Source organism: Diadema antillarum, unplaced genomic scaffold (genome assembly GCF_040938485.1).
Source record: "Diadema antillarum isolate AM-2024a unplaced genomic scaffold, OU_Dant_1.0 seq00001253_RagTag, whole genome shotgun sequence".
Classification (NCBI taxonomy): domain Eukaryota; kingdom Metazoa; phylum Echinodermata; class Echinoidea; order Diadematoida; family Diadematidae; genus Diadema; species Diadema antillarum.
Window position 1 is genome coordinate 635,364 of NW_027272039.1, and position 18,903 is coordinate 654,266.

At 37.4% G+C, this 18,903-nt stretch overlaps 1 protein-coding gene across 1 annotated transcript in view; it reads left to right on the plus strand.

The window, feature by feature from the left end:
* LOC139745335 (neurobeachin-like protein 1) overlaps positions 1-18,903 on the plus strand; it is a 93,697-nt gene that overhangs the window by 63,526 nt on the left and 11,268 nt on the right. The window contains exons 32-42 of the mRNA XM_071655735.1: positions 442-591; positions 1,661-1,818; positions 2,904-3,028; positions 8,281-8,404; positions 9,172-9,323; positions 10,059-10,195; positions 11,063-11,266; positions 13,679-13,803; positions 14,558-14,698; positions 15,139-15,269; positions 15,861-15,967. Of these exons, the coding sequence (XP_071511836.1) occupies positions 442-591; positions 1,661-1,818; positions 2,904-3,028; positions 8,281-8,404; positions 9,172-9,323; positions 10,059-10,195; positions 11,063-11,266; positions 13,679-13,803; positions 14,558-14,698; positions 15,139-15,269; positions 15,861-15,967 (1,554 nt within the window). The remainder of the gene's footprint in view (positions 1-441; positions 592-1,660; positions 1,819-2,903; positions 3,029-8,280; positions 8,405-9,171; positions 9,324-10,058; positions 10,196-11,062; positions 11,267-13,678; positions 13,804-14,557; positions 14,699-15,138; positions 15,270-15,860; positions 15,968-18,903) is intronic.

The following is an 18,903-nucleotide window of genomic DNA, read 5'->3' on the forward strand; positions in this document are numbered from 1 at the left end:
GTACCAAAGTGTGATGTCATAGCTACATGTATTTATCGCAAATATCTCCTCTTATTCAAGAGTTTGTTTTCTAATTTCTTTTTGTTTGTAATTCTTGTGTTGTATTGTTATGTTCAAATTCCCCCACGATATAGTATTTTCTTTCAGAAGCTTTTACTGGAGTTTTCAAGATCATTATGGTTTGAGAGTGGATTCCGATCTCTTTCATGTCAAAATCGTTTAAAAATTTCACTCTTCATGAAGGGAGAAGAATACTACATAATGATATGTGTTTCAAAAATGTATTGCTTCCGGCCGTTATATACATTCATGTAGGATTATACTTTGTAGTTTATCATATCATGTATCAAAGCATGTGTGCATTCTTTGAAGAATGCAGAAATCAAATCAGATCAAGTTTAATCAAATCTTTGGTATTTTTGCAAATGCGCCGCTGCGTAGGTGAAACCCTTTATGCATGAGTTCATCACCAACAACTACTCGGACATTTCGGCGAAGATGTCGCGCTTCTGGAGGAAGTGTTTCGACGTGATGAACACAAATATCCACAAGAGGGAGCGGGAGAGAGGGGAGAGCAAGCTGAAATTCACTGTGAGTTTTCAGAGTCACTTTTTATCATTTGCAGATTAAAAAAAAAAAAACAGCTTTCGTACTTCAAAATAGTTCTGAAATGTGAGTTGGGGATAGAAACATCCAACGTAAAAATGTTAATCAGTATAATCAACGTAAGTATTGTTAGATATACAAAATGTGAACAGTGCTTTGATTATAATCGTTTCTAGAATAAGCCATCTACAGTTACGGTTTATTGAGAAAATAAGTGATACAATGTATCTCCTTATAGTTGTGACTTTATTGCCAAATTTTATATGATAGGATGTTTTGGGATACAACTGAACTATAAATATGCATCAAATGTGATAATTTGAGTATTTTTTTAATCACTGCTCCCAATGGTAAACAGTGGCTTAAATCGTCACCTCCAATAACCAAAGATTCCCATAGAACTAACACTTAGCACATCTAGTAACCGTATTCAAAGGGTGAAAGGCATTTTCTTTCCTATTTATGTGACATTTTTGCTGCCACCAGAATGTACAATGTCCACTCTGATGCAAAAAGGAAATTCCATCCTCATATTATGTTGCTTTTTATCAATACAGAAAAATTCAGAGAAGTGGACCAGTGAAAATTTTGGCTGAAAATCAGACACACACCAAAAAAAAAGAAAGAAAAGTTATGAACTGTTACAGTTTAGAGAGTTAGACGAATGTTGTTACTTCCTTGTAATTTCAAGAACAGCCAGTGTCAGTACAAGATTCAATGTTTGTATGACAGTGTAATATTATGCAATGAGCTCGATGAAGCACAAGCTCATGGTGTAATGATAGCAAAACAGGCTGCACTGTTCTCATTTGCAAATAGCATCTCTTGGTTCAGGGGTGAGTTTCTTCAATTTGTCTCCCTTTACAGGTTAACACCTGAACCTTCACCCCTCTGAATAATATCTTTCTTTCATTCAGCACCTCTTGGTGTTGGTTTGTTGTTCTTGTTGTTGTTTTTTGCATCCCCATTGCAAATTTGTGCATCATTTACCACAGAATATAATTTCACCTCACAAATACAGTAAAACCTGTTTCTTGTTGTGTCTGATTATCAGGCTCAGGTGACAGAGCCGTTCAATGCTCTCTGCAAGACAGAGAATGCCAGGTACGCCTCCATGTGCACCAAATTGACCAATCAGCATCAGTCTACCATGAGACAGTGGAGGGCAGCAAAGAGGTTCCTGATTGGAGAGAGGGGAGCGTGGGCAGAGAGGTGAGACATACCCAGACACTGCTGGAGTTACAAACGTTAAACACTTGATTCTTATACATTTACAATTACAACCTCTCTCTCCCTCCCTCTCCTGAAGCATTATCCTTCTCACCAAATTGGTTGTATATTATTACTCCATCAAGGAAGGAGGTTATGTTTTCATTGGCATTTGTTTGTTAGTTTGTTTGTTTGTTTGTTTGTCATTGTTCAAAATAACTCAAAAAGTTGTAAACGAATTTGGATGAAACTTATTGGAAAGGTTGAGAATAACACAAGGAACAGGTGATTTGATTTTTGTAGTGTTTCGGAAATTTTTATGGTTTTATGAAGGATTTTTTATATTTTGGCAGGTAGGGTCAATAAACTTGGGAGTTCAAGCTGCACATTTTTGAAGTTTGCATACACGCATTACAGTGCTTGCTTTGCTCAGGCTCCGTTGCTCCGCTCAGGCTCCGTTGCTCCGTGCAGGCTCCGTGCAGCTGAAAGCTGATGATGTAACAAAAGGTTCTATATTGGGAAATCGGGCAATTTTCAGCATGCATTTATGTACGAGTTGAAATCACTAATCTCATTTGGAGAACAAGATCATTGATGAAAATGAGCTGCTTGGCGGAGGTCAGTGCTAGCAGAGTGCTTCTCTAGTTACTTGATGTAAAGTATTATGATATGAATGCAGTCATGATTAATGTTAACATAAACAGCAATCTGTTTCTTGTTGTGAATGCTCTGTACTTTGTGTTTTTCTGCATGAACTGCATGTCTTTAAGATGAATAAAGAAGGTGTTTTCATCAGACCAGACTCGAGATTAACAAATGGTTTCATCATAGAATATGTTCCTTTTCGGTAGCAGTGAGGAAAATCTATCTATAAATCCTTTTTAAAATAAAAAATGCAACAAAATACACCGAAGATGAATTTGGTGTCTTTTATCAGAGGAATATTAGGACTCAACTCTCAGGGCAATGGTATTTTGAAGACGTTACGATAGAGTTTATTTCCAAAAGAGATTTGCCTGTATGCAGACTATGGTTGTGGCTTGTAGAGAAATGATTTAAGAACTTGCCTCCCACTCCTTTCCACGCAGGAATCCTGAGGAGATCTACTGGAAGCTGTCCTCGCAGGAGAACTTCTCCCGCATGAGGCTGAAGCTGACCCAGAACTACAACTATGACTGTCACCTGGAGGCCAGCCAGCAGAGAGATAATACAGGTTAGCAGAGATCCCTGTTTGACCCGTTGAGGATGGGCTCCAAGTATACTCGGGCAAGTGTCTATGGGAAATGTCTGTTGTAGCAAAATTAGTCCATTCTCAACGGGTTAAAAGACTTATGCAATGCAAGTGCATGTTGACTTGTGTTAATTTATGATACCCTAAACATCTCCTATGGGACCAAAGTAGTATCTAAGTACTTGTCATGTATTTTGTCCTAATTTTGTATTATTATTTGCCAGATTACCTAGATTCACCCACAAAAAAACTTCCAAACCACGATGCTGCGAGTGACATTATCTGTCAATTATTGCAAAAATATCAATATGATGAAGAAAAGGAATTGGAATGTACATTGTACAGAAGAAAATCATCAACTGCACTGAAGACTTAAGCTACAATACCTATAACTGACCTGCTATACTTACCTGTCTCTTGAATTGAAGACCAGTCAGCCTGTTGAAACTGAACACACATGATGTATACCTACACAAGATGAAAGCTCTTTTATAATAACATATACAGCTTGTAGGTATTACTTTTGAAAATTTAAATGGATGTGGATTACAGAGTTAATAATTTAAAAATGCGTACTGACTCCAACATCTCTCTTTGCACCTTTCACTCGCTCTCCTGAATTTTTTTTTTTTTCTGTAAGATTTCATTTGTATGATTTCCTTTTTTATGTGTGTGTTTTCTTCCATGTTTGTTCACGTTGAGGATGGTAGATGTGTTGTTTGTGTTATGATTCTTGAATCGGTATATAACGTGGAGTGTATCAATACTATGCTTTTTCAGTTTATTGCCAGAACAACAATGCTGTCGTATGTTTATTTCCGCTCATTGCAGATATACCAACTCAATCTCGTGCGACATGAATAATCCATTCACTAGCATCGATCCTGATTTTCATTTGTTTAATACCCACAGTTCATTTAATTGTTTTACCTCTGATGAATTTAATGGGCATTGCAAATACACCTCAGAACTTAGTATGATTCATTTTAATGCCCGTAGTCTCCCGAAGAATTTTGAAGATATATCCACATTTTTGTCCTCACTGAAGCACTCTTTTAGTATAATTGCAATATCAGAAACATGGATATGTAAAGACCCTGTGATTCCATTTAATTTACCCGGTTATACTTTCATTCATTCAGATAGAGTTTTTGGTCGTGGAGGAGGTGTTGGTCTCTTTATAAAGAATTTTTTTTTTTTTTCAAATTCGATCGGATATTTTGCTTTCAAGTGAAATTGATAGTCGCGGTATTTGTGAGTATTTGTTTATTGATTTTGTACATAATAACTCCAAATACACTGTTGGTGTCATTTATAGAAAACCGGACTCAAATGTTGACGATTTCATAGAATTTTATTCTGAAGCCCTCTGTACTGTAACGAAGGAACATAGAAATATATTTATAACAGGTGATTTTAATGTAGACCTCCTTAAGTATTTAGAAAATCAAGGTGCTTGTAAGTTCTTAATTGCTAATTTTTCATTTGGGTTTGAACCCCTTATAAAGAGTGCAACTCGCGTTACTTTAAACAGTGCAACTCTTTTGGATAATTTTTTCACAAATGTTATGAATTGTCAATTATGTTTTGGTACATTTAGTAATGATATTACAGACCATTTACTTATATTTCTAATGTTGAATAAGATAAGGAAAAACAAAAACATTAATCAGAATTATTCCCGTAAAATAACAGATGAAGGAATTTGTTTATTGAATGAGAAACTGATTAGTGCAGATTGGTCAGCAGTATATGATACTTCCAATGCAACTGCAGCATATGATATATTCATTGCGAAATTTAATTTCTTATATGATGATATATTTCCCTTAATGAAAGTAAAAAAGAAAAAGATTCGCAAACCGTGGATAACTCCTTTTCATCTTTGGTGTATAAATAAGAAGCATAAATTATATAAGAAATTTTTATGTGATAGATCTTTAACAAAGGAAAAGAAATATAAAGATTATAGGAATAAAGTTAATAATTTATTACGACACGCCAAGAAAAAATTTTATTGTAGTAAATTAAATGAATATAGAAATAATGTGAATAAAACTTGGTCTGTTATAAATTCACTGCTTAATAAATCACCAAACGAAATGCTTACATTTTTTATAAGACATGAAGAAAAAATAACAGATTCTCAAATGATTGCAAACAATTTTTATTCATATTTCACAAATATTTGTAATGAAACATTATTATCTTTATCAAAACCTAGTTCTGATATGCATTTTAAAGATTATCTCCAATGTGATTTTTTCCATTCTTTATTTTTTAACCCTACCACAGAGAGTGAACTCTTGGAAATTTGTAATGCTTTAAAAACAACGTATTCTTGTGGTTTTGGTTATCTAAGTTGTAATATTTTGAAACAGATAATATTTTCCATTGTTAAACCTCTTGTTTATATATTTAATTTGCCTTTAAGTTCTGGTGATGTCCCAACAAAATTGAAAATTGCAAAAATTATTCCAATATACAAGAAAGATGACCCGCATTTATTACAAAACTATAGACCTATATCAGTTCTCCCTGTCATATCAAAACTACTTGAAAAGTGTATATATAACCGTTTGTATTCTTTTCTAATAAAATTTGATATACTTTCTAATTGTCAATATGGCTTCAGACGAAATCATTCAACCACTCATGCTGTTATAGATTTACAAGATAAGATTATTTCTGCTCTAACCCTCAACAAATATGCTATTGGAATATTCATGGATTTGTCAAAAGCTTTTGATGTTGTTGATCATACTATTCTTTTATATAAGATAGAACATTATGGGGTACGTGGGACACCTTTACTCTGGTTTAAAAATTATTTGTCTGATAGATTTCAATATACATCATTTAAGAATTGTTCCTCAAATTATTCATTAATAACCCGTGGTGTTCCGCAAGGTTCTATTTTAGGTCCTTTATTGTTTTTGATAAATTATATTAATGATATTGTTCAAAGTTCTACTATGTTTAAAGGACAAGTTCACCTTCATAAACATAAGGATTGAGAAAATGCAACAATATCAGTAGAACACATCAGTGAAAGTTTGAGGAAAATCAGACAATCGATGCAAAAGTTATGAATTTTTTAAATTTTTGTGTTGGAACCGCTGGATGAGGAGACTACTTCAGCTTGTGAGTCATATGCGTACAACAGTATAAAGAAAATGTAAAAGAAAATTCAACATATTTTCACTTTTTTCGCATAATAAAAGAGCACTTGACTTGCCTCTTTCTAAAGGCAGGGGGAATGATATTACCCATAACATTTGTCGGTAAGGAGTCAGGGGAATGTGTACTTTTTTCAAAAGATGGAATTTTGTGAAATTCTCTTTATATTTTCCTTATATTGTTGTACGCATGTGACATCTAAGTTATTCATGCGTTGCAGTAGTCTTCTCATCCAGCGGGTACTGCACAAAAACTTCAAAAATTCATAACTTTTGAACCGATGGTCTGATTTTCCTCAAACTTTCAATGATGTGTTCTACTAATGTTGCTACATTCTCTCAATCCTTATGTTTATGAAGGTGAACTTGTCCTTTAAGTATGTGATGTATGCTGATGATACTACTTTGTTTTATACTCATCCAAGTTTGATTGATATTGAGATTAAAGTTAATCAGGAGTTAGATAAAGTTAGTAATTGGTTTAAAGTAAATAAATTGATTGTTAATTTTATTAAGACTAATTATGTTATATTTCACCGTAATGTTTGTGATGATAAATATATTTTTGATGATGTGTTATGTTCTATTGATTCTGTTCCTCTAAAGAAAGTTGATTCGGTAAATTTTCTTGGTGTTTATATTCAGAGTAATATGCATTGGGATGTACATATAACGAATGTAGCAAATAAGGTATCTAAATGTGTAGGCATATTATATAGATTGAAAAATATTCTTCCAGAGTTTGCACTTTTTTTGCTGTATAATACATTTATGCTTCCGTATCTTAATTATTGTGTATCTGTATGGGGCAAATATAGTAAAACAAAGATAGAAGTTTTACATAAATTGCAGAAAAAAGCATTACGAATATGCTCTTGTAGTCATTATCTTGCTCATTCGGCTCCTCTTTTTCGTAAATTTAATACTTTGAATGTATTTGATTTGTATACTTATAATACCGCTGTTTTGGGATTTTATTATTTCAAAGATATGTTACCTCATAATATTTCATGTATGTTTTCAACTAATAATGAAATTCATAAATACAATACATGAAACTGCAATAGATTTCATATGTGGGTAGTAAAAACAAATCTGGTTTCAAACTCCGTACGTCACCAATTTCCGTTAATCTGGTATTCGATTCCTAGAGATATTTGTTCACGAAATAGCCTGTCCTCATTTAAGAAATTTTTGAAAATAAACCTTCTAGCAAATCACACATAGTCAATTTATCATATCATTTGTCTTATGTTTTTGTTTTGTTTTGTTATGTTATGTTTTGTTGTTTTTGTTGGTTTTCTATCCATGTCTACACTTTGTACCTTAAAAATCAATTATTTTGTGCATACTCGTAAGGGAACTTACTTCACAAGGCCTTTTTGGCTTTACTCAAGTTCTCTTTTTTCATTTTCACTGTTATATGTAAATGATTGATTATCTTTTTGTGTATTGTAAAATCCAATACTGTTGTATTGTTTTATCCGAAAATGAGATGAATAAACGAATGAATTGAATGAATGAAATGAATTGAACCTTCCCCTAGCCTGACCGTAACTGGCATTTTTCCATGCAATGGCCTATGTTTATCATATTAGTGTAAACATGTAGGAGAGAGAGGGAGGTCCATCCAAAATTGGTTCAGTTACTAAACAAGGCCAAATTTGAGAAAGCATTAATGAATTCACAGTGACCAAAAATTTCTGTTCAAATTAATGAAATCTAGCATCAAGTTTCTATTGCAACTGATTGACAAATTGTCGTACATCAATATAAATAAGCACCGAATTAATCAGTGTTTGATAGTAGCCATTATAAAAAATCTTGGTCATGCATACACAAACAAGATTCAAACCTATCATCTAAGGGCTGTAGGTTCAATTCCTGTCTGAGTATGTACATGTAAAGCCATGATTTTCCATTATGGCTACGAATAAAACACTGACTAATTCAGTGCTTGTTTACAACAATGTTAGGGCAATTTGTCAAACAGTGGCAAAAAACAAAAATGTCTGCAAAAGAAAGTTTGAACAAAGACCTCTTTTCGTCCTTAAGGAGTGGCCAAGGAGGAGTCACAAGCTCTCCCTCTGGCGGTGGCGAAAGAGGCGCGGGTCAGCGACATGGAGCTACAGGACGACAGGCTGGGAGACGAGGAGTGGAATCTCGTCAATGTTGAGGGGTAAAGACGGATGACAACACGAGTGGACATGGTGATGATGATGATACTGATGATGATGATCGTTCATACTGAAGATGACACTGATTCTTATGATGAGCTCATGATGAGGGTTGTGATGATGATGATGATGATGGAGGAGGTGGTGGTGGTGATGGTGGTGATGATGGTGATGACAGTGATTGTGAGAGTGATTACAAGGGCAATACTCTGACTATTATGATGAATATGATGACGACAATGACGACCATGACGACGGCGACGACGAAGACGATGGTGGTAATGGTGGTGGTGGTGGTGGTGGTGGTGGCGATGGTGTTAGTATTGTACATACATGGCCTTAGTGATATTGTTCTTGTATAAAAGAGGTATGATGAACTTCAAACAGAGAGTAGAGATGGACATCATTGACACCGAAATACTTTTTAAAAATTGTTTGTGGTGATTTCCATAATAACATTTTCTTTTTGGTTTTATAACACATTCTAATCAGCAAAGACCTCAAAAGAGTAAGGATTTGTCTCCAAGTTGTTACGCTCTGTTTGCAAACTTTGCAGTATGGAAATCTGCATCAATAAAATCAGCACTTTTGGGAACAGAAGAACCGAAACAAGAAATAGGAGAAGGAGGTAAAGAAGAAAGGGAGAGAAATTTTGAGGCTAGTTAAGAGGAGATAGGAAGATGGGTTAGAGAGAGAAAAAAGGGGCCACAGATGAAGCAAAGACTGTCGAGTCTTGACAGCATTCCTTCAATTTCTATTTTGATACCAGGGGAGGAGAGGACCAGGGTGAGACGGTGAAGGAGAAGGTGGTCGTCTCAGAGGACTGCCAGCTCATCACCTTAGTGGACGTCATCCCGGGCAAACTGGAGGTCACCACCACCCACGTCTACTTCTACGACACCAGCCCCGAGAAGGAAGAAGGTGGGTGCCTGCAGAATTCTCTGTCGGCCCATTCACACGCACTGAAAAAAAAAATCATGATCCAAATCACATCAGTTTACAAAGCAAAATCATGACTCAAATCGCATTGGTTTGAGCGAGGCCAAACCGTGCATGTATAAGTCTCAGAGTTTGACCTGGCTTTGACCCAACAGTCCCGTAAGCCTTGCATGATGGAGTATAAAACCTGGTACAACTTTGGACAGCGTTCATACACTCTTTGCATCGCAAATATCATGACTTTTCAGAAAAAAAGTGGGACTATTGTGAAAACGTTATACTTTAAGTGGTGCATGGATCGTCATTTGAATGTTACTAGTAGTCTAGTAGTAGTCTGCTTGTAGTCCCTCTAATTGGACTTGGCTATGGGGTACAAATGCTGTTCTAAATTGCAGCCACTGCTGCCAACTGGCTTATACTGGGAACGGTGAGATACAGTTGCCTTATCCACTGGCCCATAGTAGCTCCATATCATTCATAAACAATGAAAAAATCCACAAAATGCACAGTTTGCAAAATTGAAATAGATTTTGAGCATTTGTTTGTTTGTTTGTTTGTTTGTGTTTTTTTTTTGTTCATTTGGGCTTTTTTTACTCCCACCTGGTCAGTCTAATCATTTAAAAGAGTTGTTCTAAATTGTTTCCGCTCAAAGTCAGAATGATATAAAATGGTACAGACTTCAAAGTTTGTGTCCCTTTTTGAATTCGATCTGAGCAGTGTTTGGCCAGGACTTCAAATGGTCCCTGTCTCACCTCCGAGAGGTCCATCTGAGACGCTACAACCTGAGGCGGAGTGCCATTGAGGTCTTCTTCATCAACCAGACCAACTACTTCATCAACTTCAGCGACAGGAAGGTGAGACCTAACTGACAGACCCCCTTTATGATGGTTACAGTTTTTGATTGTGTGTACAGTGTGTTTTCATTGTAATGTGGTGGTTTTCAGAGTGCATTTCATTGGATTACAAAATGAACAAAACCAGCATTACAGTCGCTTGAAGTTTTAACCACTATCCATTATTCAGCATTTAAAAAGAAAAATGTGACTGCCCAGCTCAAAACCCACAAAAAGAAGGCTGAAATAAATTTTCACTTTCTACATAGTTTGAAAGAATGAACTCTAAGCTTTAAAATGATATATAACTTGTTAAAATTGCACCATCCTAACCCGTTCGAAATGTGACTTAAACAAGAGAGAGTTAAGAGGTGCGGTTTCATAGAAAAGGGAGAAAAGATGGCCTAAAGATTATGGTCCTTCAGGTGTGGTGTGCAGCAATATCAATGAAAACATCTCCTATTTCTCAGTGAAAGCAGTGTCTGTCCGAAAAAAATATTGTGTAGAAAAACTGGTAATATCTTGATTTCGGTTTAGTTTTAAGCCGCCAAATTTTGACAGCCGATAGGGAAAAGATTACTCTTCAAGGTAAGACGAACTTTAAAAATTTGAGTCTGACAACCTACTTTGTAAATTGCATATTTTGTTCCATTACAAAGAATCCTAATCTGCAACTTTTTGTGGGTTTTGAGCTGGGTGGTCATACACGTGTATATGTCTTTATGACACTAATTTTAGACACCTGTGTACATGATTTCTTTAAAAACACCAACTTAATAAGTCTGTATGTTCTTATTCCATGTTTTAAAATATATATATGTTTTTCACAAAGTGAAAATTAACAAAAGGAATTGATTTTCTCACAATATTCCTTCACCCCATTTGTAGATCAGGAACAAGGCCTACAGTCGCATCCTGGGACTGCGGCCGCCCAATCTGTACTACACGGGGGCCAAGTCCCCGGCAGACCTGCTCAAGGCCTCGGGTCTGACCCAGAAGTGGGTCCAGAGGGAAATCTCCAACTTTGACTACCTGATGCAACTCAACACCATCGCGGGGCGGACCTACAATGACCTCAGCCAGTACCCCGTGGTAGGCATCATGTCTCACAGACTTATCTTTGTTTTTTCATTTCATTTTGCTTCCATTTTTCCATGTAACTAGATGGCTGGATAGCCCGTATTCAGCTGTACTAGCTGGTCTTCTATTGGGTCCAGTTGTATGTACAGTACGTGGGGAAGAACCACTTCACCGGGTTATGCATCCTGCTCTTTGCGATGAGTGAATGAAGCAGGATCTTTTATGAGCATGAGTTGTTACTCTCTCATGCACAAGACCTCCATTTTATGTCCTATCCGAGTGTCACATGGGCGGACTCAAGTAATACTCCATCATACTCGTGCCATTCACTTTAATGTACAATTTAATATAAGCATTTGTGGAATATTTACAGGACTGAAATCAAGGAGTTGTGACCAACATAAAATGCAAAATCAAAATTCTGAGTGAGATAAATTAAATTACAATACTCTTATATTCGACAACCATGTGAACGGGACCCTGTCTTGGTCCGGTTCCACCTGTAATTTTGGCTTGACACTTGTTCAGAATAATTATACCAGCTTCACTATCAATTCGTTATCCCTGACAATACACTATCTGCTATCAAGCGCAACACTATTTGGTTCACACCACCGTAGTGCTGATCCTGAGATGACCAGCCTGCATGCACGACGGTTTACCACGGTTATAACACTTGCCTTCAATTACACTGCTTCCGTTTACCTCCGGGTTCTGTGCTAACCCGCAATTATCATGAAGTGTATAACTACCAATATTCGAATTATGTGCACATTATTTTCATCTTTTTACCAATTTAAGCTGACCTTCATCTCTCTACTTCAGCGACACTTCCACGTCATAACCAATCATATCTACAGGGTGTCATGCACCCGCCAGGTTCATCGCTCACCTGCGTTGTCCACAGATTCACATTAATTGTCAAACTGTTCGCTTCCAGAACATGAACTGATTCGTGGGTGGAGCGTCCTTATATGCGAGGTTGCTGTTCCAGCTCCAAAGTGTCGCGAGGGACCCGCGTTCCGTATTCGCTGGCGTCCAAAGTTCTCCCTAGCGAGGGGCGGGCACAGTCACTCTGCTGCGAATGCGTCGGCCTGGGAGTAGATTCGACCTCGGCCTCGGCGCCATCTACAAAATTATTTAAATGCAACATATACCAATGGGGTGTGTTCTAACCACACACACAAAAAGATTATCAGCTTCAAATCCTGACATCACAGTGAAAATTTGAGAACTGCCTTATTATCCAATTAACATACAAAATTCACATAATGAAATGTTTCAAACATTGGAAATATAACAGTGCATAGCTTATTAAACATCACCGCATCGTTTTCAAAAACTGTACACCATTATAATATACTTTATCACTTATTCACGGGGTTCTCCGGGGCTATATGTGGTGCCCTGAAACACATTCACATCCTTTTACACGACAAAGCCGAAATCAAATCGCAATTTAACTTACCAATGACCGGTGTAATATAACCAAAATGCCTCTTCTTCTTGGCTACTGGAAGGCTGCAAAGGCTGTTGGAATACGCCTTCTGGCAGCAAACAAAATCTGAACTCAAATCAGCCAGTATACAGGCTGACGGTAAGGTGGACGGACGGCTCCTGGCCGCAAACGAAATTGGGCTTAGACACAAAATTATCTTGCCAACTGGCGCCTGGGTGTGGCAGGTTTGTTTCCTGCCATCACGGAGCTAACTCAATGTTCTCTCGGTGAAATCAAAATGGTGTCTGCCCCGAAAAGATCCAACTTTACTGTTAAATTGCTACTCGACTACGACACTCCTTTTCGAGGCATTTGGAATATTTGATACAACTAAAAGGACTTGAACGAAAACACCTATACCGCACTCTCCCGGAACTGGAGCTATTTCCTGTCTTTTCTTTCTACATTAATTGACATGCAAAAATAAATGAACTCCTCTCGGTCATCGATGGCGCGACTTGTAAAACATTTACACCTGTCCTAGCACTTTCTCTCTCTCACTCTCGCTTTCTCTCTCGCTCACTCACTCGCACTCTTTGTCTCGTCATCCCTACGCGTAAACATGTTTGTCTAGTTGAATGACCGATAGGTGATGTACATGAAACAACCTGGAAATGCATTTTCAATGTGACACCGAGGGACAGAGTGCTTTGCCTCTTACCAGAGGGGATGGTGTGATTACACACAACATTGCTCGGTAAGACTCATTAGGATTTAAACCCACGCCCAATCTCCAGCAGTTCGATTGAAAGACAATAACGCTAGCGAGTGAGTTGGGTAGCTCTGGTGATCTCATCTCATCTCGTCTCAAGAGACACCATCACTTTGATCAAAAGTGGTCATTTCATAGGCAATGTTCACCCATAACAAAAGGGATTGTTTCCTTTCATTTCCATTTCTATTTTTCTCGCTGTTATTCTTGTCAGTTCCCCTGGATTCTCTCTGACTACACCTCCGAGGAGCTCGACCTGAATAACCCGGAAGTATTTCGTGACCTTTCCAAGCCGATCGGTGTTGTCAATCCAAAGAACATTGCGGAGGTCAAGAGCAAGTAAGGATATTTTACCTGCTAGCCCTTAATGTGTTAGCAAAGTGGAACAGTGTGTACACAGCTGTGGAGCGTTTTGTAGCAATTGACACTCAAAAGCTCACATAGGGTCAAGTCCTTCTTCTTTCTCTCACATACATTAATCAAATGCAAGTAAGATCAAATTGTGTGATTAGATATGGTTGGGAATTGTTGTTGTTATTTTTTCCACAATAGGTTATATCTGTCTTAACTTGAGTATAGGTCTTGTGCAATTTGGCATTGTTGTGATAAGAATATGATTTGCCAAACAGCACAGATGAAAATAATGCATAGTGGATGCAGCCAGTTTTGATGAGTGATAGATTTCAATTGAATTTTGAACTCAGGATTCAAGCCTGTAGGCTGTACGTACTTGGCAGACTTTTTAAGGGTTAGATATAAATGTCCACCCATTGCCTTTTGCTGCTGAAATGTGTAGTTGCTGGTAGTGAGCATTTTGTATACTACAGTTCATCTGACTTGTCAATATTCTGTTGACAGTTTTACTGTGGGGATATTATGTGAGTGTAGGCTTTTGCCTTGACAAAGTTCTCTCTACAGCAAGTCAAATTGATAGGCAACAAAAGCAATTCATACAATTTTTGAAATATAGGTTCTAAGTGGAAGTCTCAAAAGAAATGTAGCCCTCTGTTTTGAATGCAAGAAAGCGACATCAAAGGTTATCTGTGTCTTGGAAATGATGCACCCCTTGGTTTATTTATCTTTTTTTCTCTAGGTATGAGAATTTTGAAGATCCATCGGGAACTATTGACAAGTTCCACTACGGCACCCACTACTCCAATGCGGCGGGTGTAATGCACTATCTGGTTCGCATGGAACCTTTCACAACACTCCACATCCAGCTCCAGAGTGGCAGGTAAGAGCATTTTGCCTTGAACCAAGACTATATTTCTTTTCTTTTTTCAGTTGTATGATAGCAGACTACTCCCCGCCTCAACCATACGATAGAAAACTGCTCCCCAAATTAAAAAATAAGATAAAATAAGTACAAAGTACTCTTAATGAGGGGGTTATTGTTTTTGTGATACATGTAATTTGATTAAGATTAAGACACAAATATTCAAATTTGAATCACATGCCTCTTAACCACCACGACAACAATAACATTTATTTCTGCAAACCTTCATTGAGATTTAATTTCAGTACCTTGTAAAAATCTTTGTTCTGGTCAGTTTAGCCTGATTTCCAGACCCCAAGCAAACTGAACTCTAATAATTAGGGTCAACTTGAACATGGAGTTCCAGTTCACATGATCTTGAAAGTAGAGTGTCACTTAAATACGTTTTCTCTTGCCAGGTTTGACTGCGCTGATCGCCAGTTTCACTCCATAGCATCTCTCTGGGATACTCTGATGGAGAACCCAAACGATGTCAAGGAACTCATCCCAGAATTCTTCTACTTGCCAGAGTTTCTTGTCAACGCTAATGGTGAGTGTGATGCCATGGCTTTCTTCATTGTTGGCACCCTCACAAACAGCATTGCTGAATACTGTCAACATCTGTGTCATTGTCATTATCATCGGCATTATCATCACCATCATCATCACTACCGTCCTCATGTTATCAACTTCATCATCATCATCATCATCATCATCATCATCATCATCATCATCATCATCATTTCTACCATCAACATTTGGTCATCTTTTTCATCATTATTGCCATCACCATCATCATCATTATCATCATCATCATCATCATCATCATCATCATCATCATCATCGCCACTGTCATAATCTCATCTTCATCATCATCATCATCATTATGATCTTCATAGTCATCATCATTGTCACAATCACCATCATCATCATCATCATCATTTTACATTATTGCTCCTGTCATTAACATGAGCGTTCACTTTCCATAGTCTTGCCATTTTTAAGAAACATTCAGATGAAAATTAGGTTTCTTGTTCGGACAAGTAGATCCCCAGATTTTCTGTTGATGTTGTTGATGAAGTGGTTTGTAGTCATCACCTTTGTCTCAAAATATTTGTCCAACCATTATAATTTGTGACAGATTTTGACTTGGGACACCTTCAGACAGGGGAGAAAGTGGAGGATGTCATCCTTCCAAACTGGGCCAAGTCCCCCGAAGATTTCATCTACCAACACAGACAAGCATTGGTGAGCAGACAAGACATCAGTCAATCTTGTCAGCAATGATGTGTTTTCAGGGGGCCCTAGAACTGTCAAGAGTTCTGACAGATCATAGATGCATTTGATACTTGGTCTACCATTGAACTTTGCAGTGACACCCATCTTACAATAGATAGTAACTTTTAATGATGCACTTGCCTGGAATGGATGTATATTCATATTTACAAACATACTGGGTATATCTGTACATGAAAAGTCAAGACAGTTTACAGCCAGAGATCCCATTAAATGTTCACAGTAAAATCTGAACGTGAATGGTTAAGGAAGACATTAAAAGATGCAACCGTCTCTTCATTCACAGATTAGGGATTTGTGCATATTTAGGGGTAATTAATGCTTTGAATAATCATCAGACCATTTGGGGAAAAAAAGAATGTAAATGAAATGTATATCAAATTATTCTCAGATTTTGTTTTCTGATATGGAGAAATATTTAACATGTATCATGATCCAGTGGTTCTGTTGCTGCGTTGAAGGCATGGTGTAATGGGTTCATATCTCCCCTGCTTCTAGAAGCATGTGGTATTGTCTGTCAGATCTCAAGTAATATGTCCGTGTTAAAGCTTTCTTTTTTTTTTTTTTTTGCTATAATGAGCACCGAATACATGTATAATATTTATTTGCAATTGTTATGTTACAATGACATATTGCCATGCAAATTTGGTGAGATGGACAATTCAGTTTTGTGAAAAGGGGTGCAAACTGATGTGTTTTAGAAGGGAATGAACAATTTCTAAACAGAAGAGAACATTGTCAAAACAACTGTGAATTGTGTATGTTTTGTGTGCAATCTCATTCTCTCACAGACACTTTTTCCCCGTATGTAACAATTCATCTATCTGTCTGTCTGTCCATTTGACCATTCATCTGTCAGTCAGTCTGTCTGTCTGTCTGATTGTAAGGGCATGGATCGAGCGCATGATGCAGCTCTCCTCTGTGCTCTCCATTCAGCATTGATCTTGAGTGATTTATTGACCTGGTCTTTGTTTCAAAGTTGTACCATCCTGAAGAACTAAGCTCAGAGATTCTGCAGGACTTATTAGAGGACATATCGGCATTAAATGGAAGAGAATTTTGAAGAAATTTTATTTGTGAATCACGTCAGTTTCTTGAGTTTGTGCTGGAGCCATGTTTAGCTGCAGAACCTGCAACAGCTCCTTCAGTACCTGGCCATGCATTGTTTGGACCTACAACACCAGCACCTGTGGAATAAAAGCATCAGTCTGATCTTCTGACAATGAGTCCTATTCATCCTGTTTTGGTTGCTACCCTTGGCATTTTAGCCTTGCTGAATGTGGAAGGGGAATGTGCTAATTTCCCATCCTTGCATCACATTGTGCAGCAGCCATTCACAAGGAAACAGTTTCTTCAAAGAAGAATTGCCTACTATGTGAACGGGTCAGCGACCTTCCAATGTCAGCTGCTGAGGGATGGTGATGTACATCCTAACCCAGGTCCGGATGAGCGTGAATTCAACAGGGAATCAACATGCAAGTCATTATGTCAATCACAATATACTTCGCAAGATTTATTCGAGCTGCAGTATGGAAGTAATTATCTCCTGCCTAAACATGTGTATGCTACAATTAAGACACTTGGATTGAATTGCATTAAACCCACAAGGCGAAGCAAGCGAGGTGGGGTAAAAACCAGAAGTTGGCGCCACCAACGGGGTACTCCTAGTCCAAGTGTATGTTCTTCCAGCAGTAACGCTAACATCACACATCCTGCTGCTCAACTTACATGTAATCTTCCCAAAGATACTCAAATCTCTGTTATCACTCCATCAAGGCGTTGTGTCAAGCATCATAAAAGAAATAGGCAATTGAGTAATCTGACTAAGATTATTCCCCAGTCTTCTTTTGCAAGTTATTTCAAGCTTTGCTCTCTCAATGTGCGTTCCCTGCGCAATAAGTCAATCGCAGTGTTTGATTATATATGTGATAGTAAGGCAGATTTGTATGCTTTCACAGAAACTTGGCTCACCGACAAAGATTCGGCTGTTATTGGTGATGTTGTTCCTACCGGTTACAAATTCAGTCATAGGCCTAGAACAGGCCGTCGGGGAGGTGGTACAGCATTGATGTATAGAGATTGTTTGCATGTTAAGAAAGTAGATGATGGTGAAAAACAATCATTCGAATTCAGTGTGCATAATATCACTATCAACTCTTTTCAGTTTAGAATTATCAATTTGTACAGACCACCTTATTCTGAACAACACCGAATTTCATTTGGAGTTTTCTTGCATGAGTTCAGTGAGTTTCTGCAACCACACCTCTTTTGTAAAATCCCTCTTATAGTAACAGGTGATTTTAATGTTCATGTTGATGTGAATGATAATTTGGATGCGATAGCTCTCCGAGAATTGCTTGAGTCTGTTAGCTGTATACAGCATGTAGATGTCAGTACTCATACTCATGGTCATACTTTAGATCTTATCATCAGTAGAAGTTCAGATGACATAGTTGTTGGAAAGCCTTGGGCTGATTCATTGGTTTCCGATCATATGTCAGTCATGTGTCATTTGAGAACACAAAAACCATCAGTAAAAGTAAAGAAAGTTATGTGTCGTAAGATTGCATCAATTGATTTTGACACTTTTCAGAATGATTTGAAAGCAAGCGATCTCAGTACTTGCATGTGTGATGATTTAGATGAATTGGTCTTATTGTATGAAAACTCTTTGACATCTGTTCTTGACAAACATGCACCACTTGTAACAAAATATGTGAGTGAGAGGCCCAAAACACCTTGGTTCAATGAAGATATTCGGCAAATGAAACGAAAGAGACGTAAAGCAGAAAAGAAGTGGATGAAGAGCCACAACAAATGTGATCATGATGATTATAAGAGTATACGGAATATGACTTTGTCTTTAATGAATCGTGCTAGACAAGATT